This window comes from Pseudorca crassidens, chromosome 12, assembly GCF_039906515.1.
Source record: "Pseudorca crassidens isolate mPseCra1 chromosome 12, mPseCra1.hap1, whole genome shotgun sequence".
In the NCBI taxonomy this organism is placed as follows: Eukaryota; Metazoa; Chordata; class Mammalia; order Artiodactyla; family Delphinidae; genus Pseudorca; species Pseudorca crassidens.
Window position 1 is genome coordinate 88,708,123 of NC_090307.1, and position 19,005 is coordinate 88,727,127.

Genomic DNA, 19,005 nt, shown 5'->3' on the forward strand with positions numbered 1-19,005 from the left:
TGCCTGGACGTGGAGAGCGGACCGGGGGCCCTGGAACAGACGCCTGACCGGTGGTCAGCATCCGCTCATCCCAGCCTCTGACCTGGGGCACAGACATCTCATTGCCTCTGTGGCTTTATGAAACGACAGTAGAAAAAAAAAAAAAAAAATCACCTCCTTCTGCCCAGACGCCAGAGAGGTGGATTGTATAGGATTTTAAAAAAGTGCTCGGACCGCTTTGGAGGAAAGGCGATTCCTACATTGGGGGGGATTATTGTAACTTTTCCAGTGCCAAGAAGTTGAAGATAATTCATCTTAAGAAAGAGTCTAGGTAATTACCTGGCTTTAAAAAGGCATTTTCACATCCCCACTCCTAGGTATACTCGCCAGAGAAACGACAAGCTTCAACCACACACACAAATCTTGCGCTCAAATATTCGTAGCAACATTGTTCGTATTAGCCAGTAGTAGCCACTATGTGGTCCAATAACGACCCAAATGTCCATCAGTTGATGAATGGATACATGCAATGAGGTCTGTTCATACCCTGGAATATTATTAGGCGATAAAAAAAAGAACGAAGCCCTGACACAGGCTACAACGTGGATGAACCTGGAAAACATGCTGATTGCAATAAGGCAGACACAAAAAAACATGCAGTGTGTGAGTGCACTTATAGCAAGTGTCCAGGAGAGGCAGATCCATAGAGACAGGAAGTAGACTGGTGGTTGCCGGGGGCAGGAAGGAGGGGAGGCTGGGGATGACTGCTGATGGACGTGGAGTTTCCTTGGGGGCATGAAAATGTTTTCAAACTAAACGGGTGATGGTTGCAACTGGCAATTACGTGTTAGATCGGTGAACAGCTGCATCTGAACTATATCTCAGTAACACTGTGTTTTTGTTTTGTTTTGTTGTTGTTGTTGTTTTTTGCGGTACGCGGGCCTCCCACTGCTGTGGCCTCTCCCGCTGCGGAGCACAGGCTCCGGACGCGTAGGCTCATCGGCCATGGCTCACGGGCCCAGCCGCTCCACGGCATGTGGGATCTTCCCGGACCGGGACACGAACCCGTGTCCCCTGCATCGGCAGGCGGACTCTCAACCACTGCGCCACCAGGGAAGCCCCACACTGTGTTTTTTTTAAGGACCTTTCCTGAGATGTATAATATATGCATTTGCTTTTTCAAAGTCAGTTTACAGCATCTTTAGGGATAGTGCCGTCAGATAGTGTAAGGGCTCGGAGCCAGGGTTCTCTCTTCCCTCCCCTTCTCACCCTGTCGCTTAGCAGCTGTAGATTCTTTAGCAAGTTACTTAAACTTTCTGCAACTCTTAAACTTTTTTCTAACCTAGGAAGTGGGGGAGAAGGGAAGTACCTGCCTCGTGGGGTTGTTGCAGGGAGGAAGGAAGTCAGCACATGCAAAGAAGCCTGGAACAGCATGCAGTACTTGGAAAGGCTCAGAATCACAGTGGGCTGTGAGCTGGCCCGTGCGGGTGTTGGTACCGTCACTGGTAGAGTCAGTGCTGTGTCAGCTCCGAGGGCTGTTTTGCATAAAGGCAGGCGCTCACGTTGAACGGCTTGGCTGTCAGAAGACTGGAAGGTTCAAATGAAGTCCTCTGGGCCTCAGTTTTCCCATCTGTGGTAACATCAACCCTTTCTCCTCTGCCATGTTGACGATCAAAGTGGCAGTAATCCACATGAAGTTTCTCTGCAAAGGATGAAAGAGACATTCTTGTGGATTTAATTATGTCCCCCGAAAAGAGATGTTGGCATCCTAACCCTCAGAATCTGTGAATGTGATCTTATTTGGAAAGAGGGTCTTTGCAGAAGTCATCAACTTAAGATGAGATCATTAAAATGGGCCCTAGGCCAACAGGACTGGTGTCCTTATAGGAAGAGGGAATTTGGACACCCCACACACAAGACCACAGATGATGGAGGTGGAGATTGGAGTGAAGTGTCTACAAGCCAAGGAACACCAAGGGCTGCCAGCCCCGCCCAGAAGCTGGAAGAGGCAGAGAAGGATTCTCCCCAAAACGTTCCAGAGGAAATGTGGTCCTGCCAACGCCTTGATTTTGGACTCTTGCCTCTGGAGCTGTGAGAGAATAAATTTCTGTTGTTTTAAGCCCCCCATCTTGCTATCGTATATAAGAAAAGCCCTAGAAAATTAACACGGGCATAAAGATAAATGATGATGGAGATGCTGATGATTACTATGAGTGCCTGACACATTGTAGATGCCCAGTAAGTACGAGTGGCTCTGATAATTTCTGATTGTGTCCTGGAACCTGTGAGCCATCCAGGAAGCTCTTCCGGCTCAGCTCCGAAAGCCCCGTTCTGCGCTCTGCTCTGGCCTGCTGGACTGAGATACCTTCAGTTTTTATTTATTTATTTTTAATTTATTTATTTTGGCCACTCTGCACAGCGTGAAGGATCTTAGTTCCCCTACCAGGGATCACACCCGTGCCCCCTGCAGTGGAAGCATGGAGTCCTAACCACTGGACCGCCAGGGAAGTCCCACCTTCTGTTTTCAGATGCGGACCCTCATTGGTCCACTTTACCATTGGGCTAAGATTTCTAGAAGGAGTTGCAAAGTGAAGACAAACAGAAATGACAGAGGAGAAGGTGTAACTGGGAACAATTGCAGTGTGGACGGATCTGTCGTGTTATTGATGGAAGAGGCCTATTCTCTTGCTCCCTGGAATGTTAGGAAGAGAAAGCCTTAACCTGGGAAACACCTTCTCCTCTTCCCCAGCCTGTCCACCTCCTGACCCTCGCTGCTTCTTGGAAATCCCAAAGCCATTGTGAAGCAGAAATGATAATATTGGTTTCCATTTCCCCGTCAGCATCTCCCGGAGCATTTTTAGAATCAATTCTGCCCCCCCAAATCATGCAGAACTCTTGGGGATCGTTTCCTTAGGAAACGGGAGGGGAGAAGGTGGTGTTGTCGGTTAGCGGGTCCAATCCAGCCCGCTCCGTCAGGCGTGCCGTTCACACACCAACCAGTAATAAGGTTTCCCTTCTCTCCCTGATGAGAAGAACTGCGGCGGAGCTGGGTGTCTGCACGCAGCCTGGTTAGAGGGAAAATTACGTTAGCGGGTGGGACTTTGAAAGGTCGCCCCTACGATGCCTGTGTGTGTGTGCATAATATTCTTCATCACAGGATTATGTAAACAGCTGGTTGCACCTAACAGAGTCAGCCTATCAGACGGCATTTCCCTGGGCTCATCTGCCCTGAATCCTGAACCCTCATTTCAAGTGCTTTCACTAATCAGCATATGCCAACTGGCTGCTGTACCACCCGTGCATCATTTTAACGAGGATGCCTTGAATTGGGAAGAGGAAGCTCCCTCTTGGAGTAGTTTGCCCGGTGCTGTAAATTACGCTGAATTGTCAGTCTCTGCTTGGCCCTCCTCTCATAACAATCCTCTGTCAGCCTTGCTTCCACCACCAGCAGCAGCTAAAAGCAACGGGCTTACTACCATCCCCTGCCATTCCCCAAGTGCAGGCCACCGCCTAGCACCCTTGCCATGGAGTCCCCTTCTTCAGCTTACACAACTGGAAATGTGGCATGCAAGTGCAGCAGATAGCAATCTTCGTTCACAATCTCAAGCATGCAGAGAAATGTCTATGTGAGTTAGCCTTAGGTTAGGCTAAGTATAATAGAAAATGCTCAAAACTAGCAGCTGAGACGTAAAGTTTACCTCATGTACATAAGTAAGTCCAGGACCACTCCTTAGTCATCAGAGATTTAGACCTCTTCTGTCTTTCTACCCCCACCATCCTCCCTGAGTGGCTTTCATTTCCAAGTCTGACTCATGGACCAAGATGGCTACTAATGTTCCAGCCATTGTATCTGTATTCCAGGTAGGAGGAAGGGGAAAAGGGCAAAAAGAACATCCCACTTCCCTTATCCAGCTCCCATTAAGCAGACTTCCTGAAGAAGAACATTGCTGCTTACATCTGGACTAGAACAGTAGTTCTCAAACTTTTCAGCAGCATCAGAATCACCTGGAGAGATTGTTAAAGCAAAGGGTGAATAGGCTCCACCCCCAGAGTTTCTGACTAAGTGTGTCTGGGGCGGCGCCCGGGAATTTGCGTTTCTAGCAAGTTCCCAGGTGATGCTGAGGCTTTTGGTCCAGGTACCACACTTTGAGAACCCTCGTACTTGAACCCCATTCCACGGTCACCCCCCTGCAAGAGAGACGGAATTTAGACTTCTCTGAGCTGGTACTGTTTCCCACTCCACCTGCCAAAACTTCATGGTTCAGTTACCAAGGAAAAGGAAGAGAATGGATATGGAGTACCAACTAGCCCCTTTCGGCCACAAGACCTTGGGTCTCTTTTCCTGCGAACCCGACCCATTTATTTTTCTAGTCTCTGCCTTTTTCGGGCCACCTCTGGGATCCAGAGATCTTTGCCGCTGCTTCGTAGACACACTGGACAGCCACCTTCTCTTGCCTCTTCCCAGAGGTACCATCCAGAGACGGGACACTTGTCCCCTCTTCTGAAGCCCGCAGCAAAGCCCATCGCCGCAGCCCCTGGGGGTCCTGCCGATGCTGCCTCCAGATGGAATTGAAAGTGTAATTAAACGACTCCTCCATCAACTTCCAAGCGATGCTAAATTAGTTCCCAGATCAGTTACAGTTGAACACTCACCCTCTTACAGCCGAGAGGCTGTGGTGCTCAAGAGTGATTTACAATAGCCCGGAGATGGAAACAACCTAAGTGTCCATCATCGGATGAATGGATAAAGAAGATGTGGCACATATATACAATGGAATATTACTCAGCCATAAAAAGAAATGAAATTGAGCTATTCGTAATGAGGTGAATAGACCTAGAGTCTGTCATACAGAGTGAAGTAAGTCAGAAATAGAGAGACAAATACCATATGCTAACACATATATATGGAATTTAAGAAAAAAAAATGTCATGAAGAACCTAGGGGTAAGACAGGAATAAAGACACAGACCTACTAGAGAATGGACTTGAGGACATGGGGAGGGGGAAGGGTAAGCTGTGACAGGGCGAGAGAGAGGCATGGACATATATACACTACCAAACGTAAGGTAGATAGCTAGTGGGAAGCAGCCGCATAGCACAGGGAGATCAGCTCGGTGCTTTGTGACCGCCTGGAGGGGTGGGAAGCAGGGAGATGCAAGAGGGAAGAGATATGGGAACATATGTATATGTATAACTGATTCACTTTGTTGTAAATCAGAAACTAACACACCATTGTAAAGCAATTATACCCCAATAAAGATGTTAAAAAAAAAAAAGAGTGATTTGGTGAAATAGGACGTGGAAATTCCGTCAGGTTTCTCGGACTCCGTTTCCCAGGGTTGAGGACGGTGGGCTGGTATTTATGGAACGGCCACCTCTGTGGCAGGCACGAAGCTAGGGGGGTTGCCTAGGTTCTCTCACCTAATCCCCGGACCCACCCTGGAGGAAAGTGGGACTGTCCCATTTCACAGATGAGGAAAACAGCACAGAGAAGGCAAGGCCTGGAGCCCCATGCAGCAAGCGTGAGGCAGCAAGATGGGCAGCCTGATGTTGCCTCACTGAAGCAGTCTCAGCCCTCTGCATGCCAGCAGCTGGCCTCCCTTTTCTTGGTTTTCAAAAAAACCGGACCTCTGATCTTCCCAGAGCCTGCCACGTGAGCTGGGGACCCTCCAGCTGCCTCAAATGCGCTTCCTCCAACTCTGCTGTGTGTTTTCCCGACCTACTGCACTTCAGCAGAGATGAAGGAAGAAATGCTCGTTGGTTTTTCCACGCATATACTTTTTTAAAAACTTTTCTTATTGAAGTGTAGTTGCTGTACAATGCTATGTAAGTTACAGGTCTACAATACAGTGGTTCACAATTTTTAAAGGTTATACTCCATTTATAATTATTATAAAATATTGGCCGTATTCCCCATGTTGTACAATATATCCTTGTAGCTTATTTTGTTTGTTTGTTTGTTTGTTTGTTTGCGGTACGCGGGCCTCTCACCGATGTGGCTTTTCCTGTTGCGGAGCACAGGCTCCGGACGCGCAGGCTCAGCGGCCATGGCTCACGGGCCGAGCCGCTCCGCGGCATGTGGGATCTTCCCGGACCGGGGCACGAACCCGTGTCCCCTGCATCGGCAGGCGGACTCTCAACCACTGCGCCACCAGGGAAGCCCCTGTAGCTTATTTTATACCTAATAGTTTGTACCTCTTACTCCCCGATTCCCTTCCCCGTCCCTCTCCCCTCTGGGAACCACTTCTTTCTTCTCCATCTCTGTGTCTACTCATACACTTTTCCCCCTGAGCAGTCATCTGTAATGTTATCCACCCCCCTTAAGAAAGGCCGATTGTAGGGGCTTCCTGTGCTTCAAGTATTCATACTCGCCCTCCTTGAGCTAAAAGTGTGTGCAAGGAACCCAGCGCTGCCGTAACATGAATATAATCACGACCGCAAATTAGGAAACACTTACAAAATCAGCCCCAATTCAAATACCCCTTCCCATTTAACACAAGACCCGGTGCTCTAGGGCAATGCTTCTTGTGGGTCCAAAGCCCCCGGGTCTCCGTGTGATGCAGATCATCTCAAGACGGAAATCTACCCAGGTTGAGCAAAGAATGCGGGCTTCCGCGCGGGCTGTGGTGCTGACGTGGAACTGTAGCTGGAAACACAGTGAATCAGAGGAGATAACAACTGAAGAAAAGCAAAGCTGTAAGGGCAGGCTCAGCTCTACAAAACAGAATGACAACACCAAAGGGTTAGGGGACGCCCTTGGGGGGGGGGCGTGCCGAGAGCCCCATCATTTTGGGAAGATGATCCTCTCGTTCAGGGTTTGGCAGAATTTTTCTGTAAAGGGCTTGATATTACACGTTTTAGGTTTTTTGGAGACACATACAGTCTCTGGCATTTTCTCTTTCTTTGTTTTTTTTTAAGAGCCTTGATGATGTAAAAATCATTCTCAGCTCACAAGTCCATATAAACACAGACCACAGGCAGGATTTGGCCCCTGGATCTTGTTGTAAAAGTCTGACGTGCCAAAAGGTATCTGTAAGGCTCTCATAGACACTTCTCCGTCTGTAATCCGCTCCACACCCCCATGTGCTAACGTTTCTGTTCTTCTAGGCAATGTGTGTTCCCGTGCTTGCTACATACAGCCTTATCTTTATTTGATTTTATTTTCTATGCCTCTCCCTCCAATAGAGAAAAGAGAGTTTCAGGAGAAGTGTTGGCTATTCTCCATCTGCTATTGCCTCATCCAGACATCTCACATTTATGCTTATAGCTGCCCTCTCATTCAACAAGGACTTTGTTCCACGCCCTGACAGGCCATTCATAAACATTATCTGATTTAATCTTCGCAACAACCCAGATGATTCCCCGAGTTCACAGCCGAGGAGACTGACGCTGGGAGAATTTAAAACACAACAAGGAAAGAGCAGAGGCAGAACCGAGGCAGTGCTGTCCCATGTCCTAGCTCTTCAGCACAGAGTAGGAGAAGAGATCATGTGTTCCAGCCCTGGAGGTCCACGTTCAAACCTGGCCAGGCCACCTCCCGGCTGTGTACCCTGGACACATCGCTTAACCAGCTCTGAGCCTCAGTTCCCCATCCATAGACCTGGCATAAAAAGACCACCTGCTTCATGGGTTGGTGGTAGAAATGAAAGCGTTTAGCAACACCTAGCGTGTAGGAAGCGCTCCCCAAATGTGACCTGGTTTTTTATTTATTATTATTATGTACTACCTCTAAATGACTCCCAAGTACATGTGCATTGAAAGAGATTGGTTTTTTTCTTTTTTTTTTCATTGAAGTATAGTTGACTTGCAATGCTTTGTTAGTTTCAGGTGTACAGCAAAGTGATTCAGTTATGTATATGGATGTGTTCATTTTCATGTTCTTTTCCATGATGGTTTATCACAGGATATTGAATATAGTTCCCTGTGCTCTACAGTAGGACCTTGTTTATCCATCCTATATATAAGAGTTTGCATCCACTAATCCCAAACTCCCAATCCTTCCCTCCCCTCCCCACCCCTTGGCAACCACAAGTCTGTTCTCTATGTCTGTGAGTCTGTTTCTGTTTCATAGACATGTTTATTTGTGTCATATTTTAGATTCCACATATGAGTGACATCATCTGGTATTTGTCTTTCTCTGTCTGGCTTGCTTCACTTAGTATGACCATCTCTAGGTCCATCCATGTTGCTACAAATGGCATTATTTCATTCTTTTTTATGGCTGAGTACTATTCCATTGTATATATGTACCACATCTTCTTTATCCATTCATCTGTCGATGGACATTTAGGTTGCTTCCATGTCTTGGCTATTGTGAATAGGGCTGCAAGGAACATTGGGACGCATGGATCTTTTCGAATTAGAGTTTTGTCTGGATATATGCCCAGGAGTGGGATTGCTGGATCCTATGGTAGCTCTATTTTTAATTTTTTGAGGAACCTCTGTACTGTTCTCCATCGTGGCTGCACCAACCTACGTTCCCCCCAACAGTGTAGGAGGGTTCTTCTTGAGAGAGGCTGTTTTCTACCATCTGGAACATCTTAGATGAAACCTGCCTCATCCTCAGACCCTCGTGAGATTTGAACCCACAGCATTGGTGTGGAAGGCGAGGCGTCTGGTCTTGGAGCTGCAGATGTGTTTTCTCTTGGTCCCATTTCCCGAATGAGTGAACTGAGGGTGGGTGGATGGATTCGCTCATCTGAGGCCACACGACCAGCCAAGAGGCAGAGCCAGGTCTGAGCCCCGCCGTGGCCTCTCCGTGGCACCCGCACATCTCCCACACACTTTTCCTTCTCTTTTTAAATTGAGATGTAATTCACATGCTATAAAATGCACTATTTTTTGACAAAACTGTAGGGTATTGTTTATTTATTTTCTAAATTTCATATTCTAAAAATTTTTTTATTGAGGTGTAGTCGATGTACAATATTATATGTTTCAGGTGTACAACATAGTGATTCACAACTTTTAAAGGTTATCCTCCATTTATAGTTATTATAAAACATTGGCTATACTCCCCGTGTTGTACAATACATCCTTGAAGCTTATTTATTTCGTACACAGTAGTTTGTACCTCTTAAGCCCCATCCGTATTGCCCCTCCCTCTTCCCTCTCCCCATTGGTAGCCACTACTTTGTTCTCTGTATCTGTGACTCTGCTTCTGTTTTGATATATTCATTTGTTTCATTTTTTAGAATCCACATGTAAGAGATAACATACAGTACTGTCTTTGTCTGACTTACTTCACTTAGCCTAATACCCTCTAGGTCCGTCCATGTTGCTGCAAATGGCAAACTTTCATTCTTTTTTATGGCTGAGTAGTATTCTATTGTATATATATAATATATATACCACATCTCCTTTATCCATTCATCTGTGGATGGACACTTAGGTTGTTTCCGTATCTTGGCAGTTGTAAAAAAGGCTGCTATGAACATTGGGGTGCATGGATCTTTTCTAACTAATGTTCTCTCTTTTTTGGAATAAATACCCGAGTGGAATAAAAAGCACCATTTAGAATCTTTAACTGAGTGGTTCTTAGTATATTTACAAGGTTGTGCAACCATCACTTCTGTCTAATTCCAGAACATTTCCATCACCGTAAAAATAAAACTCAGACCCTTTAAGCAGTCACTCTGCATTCCGTTCCCCCAGCCCCTGGCAACCACCGGTCTGCTTTCCACCTCCAGGGATTTGCCTATTCTTGACATTTTATATAAATGGAATCGTAAAATATGTGTCATTTTATGTCTGGCATCTTTCACTTAGCATCATGTTTCAAGGTTCATCCACATGGTCGCACCTCATTCCTTTTTTGTCGCTGAATAATAGTCCACTCTGTCACACATTCCCGCTCTCCTCATTTCTCTTGATGAGAAGCCGCTGGGGAATTTGTAATGGGTATTTCACACCCACTCCTGGGATAAATGCCTCCTCCCCTGGCCAGTTGGATTTATCTTTTTAATCAGTTCACACCCCCTCAGCCTTTTTAACCCTCCAGAAGTAATTCTGTGTTCTCTATTTATTTAAAAATTAAAAACCCAATTTGTAAAAAAAATACAGAAAATGGCCAAACCAATTTACATTTATGAGGTCAAATCAAACAAAGCGTGTTTTCTCTGAAGCCTCGGGCTTTTTCCAAGCTTGAAATGACAGTGATTTAAAAGTACTTCACTTGATGGATTCTTTTCAGAAACACAGAGCAGTTCTCTGGTTCCTGATGGAAGGAGGTGGAGGGAGAGAGAACAACAGTGACAGCAGAGAACAAACATTTAATAACAGGAGAAGGGTCCAAGTAACCGTTGTGCCTTAGTTGTGTTCCGTGAGGCTCTGAAAGGGTATTGGTGGGTGGGGTCTGATGTCCGCTGGGGGCAGCAGGAGATGTCCACCCACCTGCTTTCAGAAGAGGACTCCGTTCCGTGATGCCGAGCATCTCATAGCTCAGGAGGGTCTGGAGGGAGGGCAGCCTGCAGCCTGGGCTCCAGAGCCGCGCTACGTGGAGGATAAAGGCAGGCGGCACCTGCTCCCAGCCCACCCTGCCCAAAATGAGTTCTTCCAGGTCCGGCTGGGGGTTCCGAAAGCACACAGTTGTACGCATTTAAATAGCGCGCCAGGCACATCGCTATGCATTGGGCTTGACCGTAAAAGGATTCGGGAGCAGCAGCGAGGCCCACATAACTCTGTAATCTGCAGTGTCCCGATCACACACAGACACACACACACGCACGCACACACACACACACATTTTTCACTCTCTAGGAAAGCTTCCCTCCTTCCCAGCACAGCATCTCTCCAGGTCCTTGGGAGGGGACAGAGGACCTTTACAGTCAGACCTGGCCGATGTGCCCAGTCCATGCCTGGGCACCTCACTGCCCCCTCTGCTTCTACAGCGTGTGCTATTGTTTTCTGTAATCCCGTAGCTATGCTCGCAACTGGGGGAAACCGGAAAGGTACAATCCAACCGGAAAATCGCTCCCTCGTGGGGATCCGAGGGTGGTACAGGAGTTCTTCATTTCTCTTTGTGGTTGTAATTTACACTCCCCTGAGGGTTAGTGACGTTGAGCATCTCTTCATGTGTCTGTTGGCCATTTGGATTTTATCTTCTCTGGAAAAATGTCTATTCAGGTGCTTTGCCCATTTTTTAATTGGGCTGTTTGGGGGTTTTGTTTGTTTGTTTTTTGCTTTGAGTTGTATGAGGGAAGAACACAGATTTGAGCCATGGAGAATATAGCTGGGGGTCTACTGTGTAGAAATAGCTTATTGACTGATGAAGCCAAACAGAGGAAAAGAGAGTCAAGAGATGGGGAGCCGTAGAAATTAATTGCATGCAACTAGAGGTGATCATACTAAGGGAAGAAAGTCAGAAAGAGAAAGACAGATACCATATGATATCACCTATATGTGGAATCTAAAATATGACACAAACGAACCTATCTATTAAACAGAAACAGACTCACAGACATAGAGAACAGACTTGTGGTTGCCAAGAGGGAGGGGAGGGGAGGGGAGGAGGGAAGGATTGGGAAACTAGTATATATAGGATGGATAAACAAGGTCCTACTGTAGAGCACAGGGAACTATATTCAATATCCTGTGATAAACCATCATGGAAAAGAATATGAAAAAGAATGTCTGTATGCGTATAACTGAGTCACTTTGCTGTACAGCAGAGATGGGCACGATATTGTAAGTCAACTATACTTCAATTAAAAAAGAAAGAAGGGCTTCCCTGGTGGCGCAGTGGTTGAGAATCTGCCTGCCAGTGCAGGGGACACGGGTTCGAGCCCTGGTCTGGGAAGATCCCACATGCCGTGGAGCAACTAGGCCCATGAGCCACAACTACTGAGCCTGCGCGTCTGGAGCCTGTGCTCCACAACAAGAGAGGCCGCGACAGTGAGAGGCCCACACACCGCAATGAGGAGTGGCCCCCGCTCGCCGCAACTAGAGAAAGCCCGCACACAGAAACGAAGACCCAACACAGCCAAAAATAAATAAATAAATTTATTAAAAAAAAGAAAGAAAGAAATTAATTGCAACATGTTTTGAGAACCTGGTCCTAGCAATACCTGAGCTGGAATCTTCCCTCAGATATTTGAGCTGTACAAGGCAGTAGGTCTCCATTTTTGCTTAGATTGAGTTGCGTTGGATTTTTGCCACTAGTTAATGAAAAGGTCCTGACAAACCCAGTATAGTGGCTGCCTGCTTGCTTGTTCCCCCCCCTGCCATCCCATCCATCTGCGTGAGCGTGGGCTTGTCACTCTGGTTCACTACGTTATAACCCAGTGACAAGAACGTGCTGGGTGCACAATAAGTGTTCATTAAATGGCTGTTGGATCTTCATGGTTATCTAGGATTTGACAGCTGGAAAGACAGAGAAGATGCAGTCCAACCCCCTAATCTGTAAAATGAAGAAGCAAAGATTCCAAAAGATAAGGGATGCGAGGAAGGTTCTACAGAAAGTTAACGGCAAAGCATAGACTAGAATCTGGGATTCCAGACTCCTCGTGCCCACCAAGTAACAGACACTCACCAAAACCATTGATCGGGAAAGAAATTTTTTTTTTTTACTCATTTAAAAAAAATTTTATTTTATATTGGAGTACTGTTGATTAACAAGGTTGTATTAGTTCCAGATGTACAGCAAAGTGATTCAGTTATACAAGTATCTATTCTTTTACAAATTCTTTTCCCATTTAGGTTATTAAGGAATACTGAGCAGAGTTCCCTGTGCTCTACAGTAGGTCCTTGTTGGTTATATCTGTTTTACATATAGTAGTGTGTGAGTGTCAATCCCAAACTCCCAATCTGTCCCTTCCCCCTGGTAACCCTAAGTTCGTTCTCTAAGTCTGTGAGTCTGTTTCTGTTTTGTAAATAAGTTCATCTGTATCCTGTTTTTAGATGGAAAAGGAAGGAATTTTTAAATACAGGGAACTTCATCCTTGTGGCCTAGCCAGGTTATCCTGAAGATCGATGCTTTCTTCACCCATTTGGCATTTCTAGGACTGTAAATTTCTGCTTCTGCAATTGATCTTGGTCAGTGAAAAATATCTAATGATTCGCCAGTCTTAATCTTGATGTAATTCAATTTAGGAATAAGAAGTGTTAGGTAAAAGAGGATGTGTGTGTGTGTGTGTGTGTGTGTGAGAGAGAGAGAGAGAGAGAGAGAGAGAAGCTGCAGTGACCACTAGAAAGCTAATCACAATTAGTACACGAGGGAGTTTTCTGCTTTAATGAAGCCATTAGCCAAAGACCATTCTCAGAAAGAAAATGTTAAGACTGAACTCCGAGCACATTACCTGTAATGAACCTGAAAATGGACTTGGGGGATTTCTGCAGTACTCTTAGCATCTGGAATAGCCAATGTGGACACTGCCCAGATGGCAGCTCCAGCTCCAGGAAGCCTGGGGACCCAAGAGAAGACATGGCAGAGGGTTATTGAACTGCTGACTGATGGGCACCAGCATCGGAGAGGGGCTCGCACTCTCCTTAGAACGGATGACTCTTTCAGCAATGCTCTTGGTTAACGCAAAAGGTTGTTTCTGTGCCAGGTGCCTCCCTGGAGGAAGAACTGAGAAAATCTCTTTCCTTGCATCTCTGGCTTCAAAGTGAAGCAGCCGTTCTGGAGAGGGACTTGGGGAGAAGTTGACCCAAAGGTTAAAGGTGCCCGTAGATGTCCCAAAGCCACAGATGCTTTTTCATCTTCATTTGACCATAAAGAAAAGAATTACAGAAGTGCAAGCAGGGAGTGCCTACAAATTCAAAAGAGAAGGCATTTTCTTCATCACTTTGCAAATCATAACACACGTGAGAGGTGTGATGCTCGTCATTTTGCACGAAGTCAGTATGAACAGGATAAACCCAAGTCATCAGAGGATGGGATGGGCCACAGTGGGTCAACAGAGGAAGACAGTTTGGTTGGCTACACAAAACGATGCAGCCCATCGCCGAGGTGCAGTAGTGATCACAGGCATTTGGGGGTAAAAATTACCTAACTCTTTGATTGCTTTTGTAATGACTATCTATCTGTTGTTGCCCTTGTTTGCCTGATGGGAATCTATACATTCTATCGTCTTCTGATAACACAGTTCTGATTTTTTTTTTAACACTGCCCTTTTCCAGTTGGAATCGATCTTGGTAGACATGTCAATCAGAGTGGCCCCATCCTTCCCTGGATAAGGGATGGGTACCATGATGAGACCAATCAGACTCTTCCTCCGGAAAATTTAAATCATAAGCAGAGTCACTCAGGGATAGAAATGGTTGAAGGGATTCACTCCGCTTCACTCTAGAGAGACTCGCCCATCCTTTCCTCTTTTCAACATCCTGGAAGTCGTTCTTGGTCCTGCCTTTCCAAAGCCTACTTCAGCTTTTCCTCTGATCCCGGGAGTAGCCCAGGGTCTATCCACTAAGAACCTGAATTCATTTCCTGTTACAACAAATGTTCTAACAAATGAACACAAATTTGGTCCCTTACAGCTCTGGAAGTTGGAAGTCAGAAAGGAGTCTTCTGGGGCTAAAATTAATGTGTCCTCCTCCTGGAGGCTTTAGGGAGAAATCTCTTCTTTTTCCAGCTTCTAGAAGCTGCCCACATCTCCCAGGTCACAGCCACATCACTCTGCTTCCAGCACTGCATCTTGTTCTCTTCATTTGACCCCCATGGCTACCTCTTCAAAGAACTCTTATGGTTATGTTGGGTCCACCCCAGGTAACCCAGGATAATCTTTTCATCTCAAGATCCTTAGCTTAATCACAACTGCAAAGTCCCTTTTACCATGTAAGGCAACAGGTGCACAGGTTCCAGAGATGAGAACATGGGCATCTTGGTTATTCAACCTACCAGAGTACCTTCCTGCTCAAACTAGCCGGTCAATTCCTGTTGCTTACAACCCAAACCTAACTGATGTGTAACTTTTACTTGGTCTCTGCAATAAAGAAAAAGAATACATATTTTTGGATTGTTGTTGTTGAAAACTAGGAAGACGATCACAAACAAACTAAAAGTAAATTGTGAAACGCTCTTGGGAAATTGTTCAAAAATGACTCCTTTGCCCAGGTCCCTAAGGTAAGTGCTGCATGTCTTGTCTAAACAAAGACAGCCTGGCACACACCTTGGAAGGCTTCCCCTAGGGTCGGAGAGAACTGAATAGCTCCCTTGACCCAGCTATGTCTGGTTCTTCCGGCAGGACACTGAGATTCTGAACACCGCCATCCTCACGGGAAAGACAGTTGCCATGCCCATCAGGGTGGTCTCCGTGGAGGAGAACAGTGCTGTGACGGATATCTCGGAGTCGGTGGAATGCAAGTCCACAGACGAGGAAGTCATCAAAGTAAGTGATTCCAGTGGTGGTGGTCCAGTGGTTGGGACTCGGTGCTCTCACTGCCGAGGGCATGGGTTCGATCCCCGGTCGGGGAGCTAAGATCCCATAAGCCGAGAGGCATGGCCAAAAAAAGTGCAAAGTAAGTGATTCCATTAGCCGTCTGGATTGAACTGGTGGAAACTTCACGGGGGCCTCCCATTCGCTAAGAGAGTTTAGCCTGGTGAAATAGGTGTTCAGCTGGTTGGTTTATGTACACAACACTTCCGGTGGCTTTACTAAACTTTCCCATTTCCATCGCTTAATTTGACATCATGCCAACCTAGCTGTCATCAAGAGAGCTATGGACTGTGGGTCAAACCCCCAATACCTACAGTAACCAAGCAGGTAATTTAAGTGAGTGAAGTGGTAAATCAGACAAACCCATTTCTAGAAGGGTAGCAGTAGCCAACTCCTGTCAGTTGTGGCGGGTATAAATGTGAATTTGGGATTGCTGCGTCTTCAAGAGAAGCTGCAAATTTGGTAAAAGTCACCTTGTTTTCCAAAGTTGGCAACCAAAGGTAATTTAAAAAAAAAACAACTACAATGGGAAAAAAATAAAATACATCGGCAGCATGGGTCTGGCCCATAGGGCAGCCGTGACTGCTCTATAGGGAAAATTATGAACTTTGGGACAAATTCAGCTCACCACCTGCTTTATAAATAAAGTTTTATTGGAATAGGATCACTCAAATCTATTTCTTTTTTTAAATTTTATTGAATGATTCTTTAAATTCTATAATGCTTTACAATTTTCAAAAGTTTCACACATGATTTCTTTTTTTATAAATTTATTTATTTATTTTTGGCTGTGTTAGGTCTTCGTTGCTGTGCGCGGGCTTTCTCTAGTTGCGGCGAGCAGAGGCTACTCTTTGCGGTGCGCGGGCTTCCCATTGCAGTGGCTTCTCTTGTTGCAGAGCACGGGCTCTAGGCACGTGGGCTTCAGTAGTTGTGGCACATGGGCTCAGTAGTTGTGGCTCGTGGGCTCAGTAGTTGTGGCTTGTGGGCTCTAGAGCACAGGCTCAGTAGTTGTGGCTCGCAGGCTTAGTTGCTCTGCAGCATGTGGGATCTTCCCGGGCCGGGGCTCGAACCTGTGTCCCCTGAATTGGAAGGCAGATTCTTAACACTTGCACCACCAGGGAAGCCCATATGGTTCCATATAGTCCCCTAATAATCCTGTTTTTCTCCCTCTATCCCTATATTGCCCCTGCCCCCCTTCCCTCTCCCCACTGGTAACCACTAGTTTGTTCTCTATATCTGTGCGTCTGCTTCTTTTTCGTCACATTCACTAGTTTGTTGTAGTTTTTAGATTCCACATATGGGTGGTATCACACAGTATGTGTCTCTGTCTGACTTACTTCACTTAGCATCATGCCCTCCATCCATGTTGCTGCAAATTGCAAAACTTCGTTCTTTCAAATTTATTTCCATATTGTCTGTGGCTGCTTTTGAGTAGTTTCCACAGAGCCCATATGGCCTGCACGTCTGAAATAGTTACCATTTTGCCCTTCCAAGAAAAAGCTGGCCTAGAGAAATCCCTGCTCTGGAGACTAAGTGTCTTGAGGGAAGGACCCTACTTTTTGGTCTTTCCCACCAACATGTACCATGATCATGCACCCACAATACTTGCTCAGAGAATAAGACAGTGAGGGTTTTTCCAAGCCAGAAATTAACCGTTTGGTCTCCATTCCCGCCCCCCAAATCAAGTCTGACAGATAACAATCAGAGTCTTCTCTCTGGGGTTAAAAACAACACGTGTGCGTGGAAGAGAACCTTACAGACCGTTGAAGGGGAGGATTGGGGTGGAATAAATCCTTCTCTGCAGACTCCACCCCCGGCATGGACACACGGCAACCAGCACCGCCAAGATGGTCCACTGCACTTGGTGCCGTGTTCACGCGGTCTAAATTGTTACACCGACCTTCCAGTAGGTCGCAGTAAAGCGTCCCAATAATATCCTGTGACCGTCATCTTTTGGCCGCTGGGAGTGTCGTCTCAAAGAAGGGACTATTTTTTGTAACTAAACCAAAAGCGATTTATGGGCAGATGGTAGCCCTGAGCCCAGAGTGCTTCACAGAAGACCCAGAAAGCCTGTGGAAGGAGGGGAGCGGGTGGAAGAAGTTCTAAACAACACTGTCCAATAGAAGCACAACGTGAGCCACGCAGGGAACTTAAATCCTCTCGAGTCACATTCAGAAAAAGAGAAAAACAAAACAAAACTGGTGAATCTGATTTTTTAACGGCGTATGTGTAACCCATTATATTTAAAAGCTTATTTCAACATGTAGTCAATGTAAAAATGATTAATAGGACATTTCATATTTTTGGCACTAAGTCTTTCCAATCAGTGTGTGTTAGAACACACCTCCATCACAGCCCCATTTCAAGTGGCCCAGGGCCACGCGTGGCTCGTGGGTGCTGCACTGGACAGCAAAGCTCTAAGCTCGGAGGCAGGACTTTGCAACCTTGCCACGCTTAATATTTTGCGCCAGCTAGTTCTTTGTCATGGGGACTGTGCCACACATTGTATGACGCTTAGAAGCATCTCTGGGCTCTTCCCAATAGATGCCCATAGCACTCCAAGTTGTGACAAACACACATGTCTCCAGACAGTACTAAGTGTCCCCTGGTAGACAGCATCACCCCCATGGAGAAGCACTGCTCTGAGGGATCTCTGCTCTGCTTCTGGCCGGGATCTCTCTCCTGTGGCTGAGAAGTAACTTTGGTAGGAGGGGAAGGGGAAGAGGCACTTGGTTTGGACCAGCCGTGGTCACATACCGGGTCCTTGCTGATCATTTGCATTTATTACTGATATGCAGTGCCCCGAAGGGCCAGGACCCTTGATAAGTGTGACCCTTTGAAAGGACGCCTCCGGTGCTGATGACTTTTCTAGAGGTCCAGCTTTCAGCCTACAAAAACCCAAAAACAAATTTCACTGCAGTTGTACACATAACTGCCCTGAGATGCTCTTAAGTAGGTTTGACGTGGAGCCCATTACTAGTATTTCCAGGAATGTAATTAGTATCTTTAGGGAAATGAATGTATTCAAGCTAAAACCCACCCCACCCCCTGAAATGAATTCTGAGTCGATACCCCTGGCTGTTGGCAAAGCAAGGGGAAGTCTCAGGTCAGCAGAAGCCAAGGAAGGATGTCTGAGCAGGACACGGGAACCCCGTTTCCCAGGACCCAGACACGGCCTGTGGTTCGCGGTCTGACGAGGTGAATGATACTTGAAGAGCTAGTTTGGTACAGCTTAGGGTCCCGTGGTGAGAAGAAAGGGGGAGGGAATTGGCCCCTAATACGTGCCTGCCCTCCAACAGGCTCAGAAGGTTTGGGATTTAGACAGGCCTGAGCTCTGGAAAGTCCTCTGAAGGCTCTGAGATTCCACCCTACGTGCAGGTTGACAAATCAACCTGTCACAGTTTGCTGGCAGAAGACACGAGACTCCTGGATCAGAGTCAGAGGGCTAAAGGGCAGCCAGTGCATCTGCATCTTCCTGCATCTAAGCTCCAGTCCCCCCAGGGCTTTGCCACACTGCATGTGCTGTGGTCTCTGTTCCAGAAGAGGAACCCTGGGCTTCAGGAACCCGAGTCTCTTTTAACGGGCAGTGTTAGGGACTGAACGTTTGTGTGTTCCCACAGTTCACGTGTTGAAGCTTCAATCCCCCATGTGA

General features: G+C 46.4%; 1 protein-coding gene across 2 annotated transcripts in view; it reads left to right on the forward strand.

Annotated features, from left to right (window-relative positions):
* Positions 1 to 19,005, forward strand: part of TMEM132C (transmembrane protein 132C) — a 373,251-nt gene that overhangs the window by 321,946 nt on the left and 32,300 nt on the right. For both annotated transcript variants that reach the window (XM_067701197.1, XM_067701198.1), the window contains exon 5: positions 15,162 to 15,305. In XM_067701197.1, the coding sequence (XP_067557298.1) occupies positions 15,162 to 15,305 (144 nt within the window). The remainder of the gene's footprint in view (positions 1 to 15,161; positions 15,306 to 19,005) is intronic.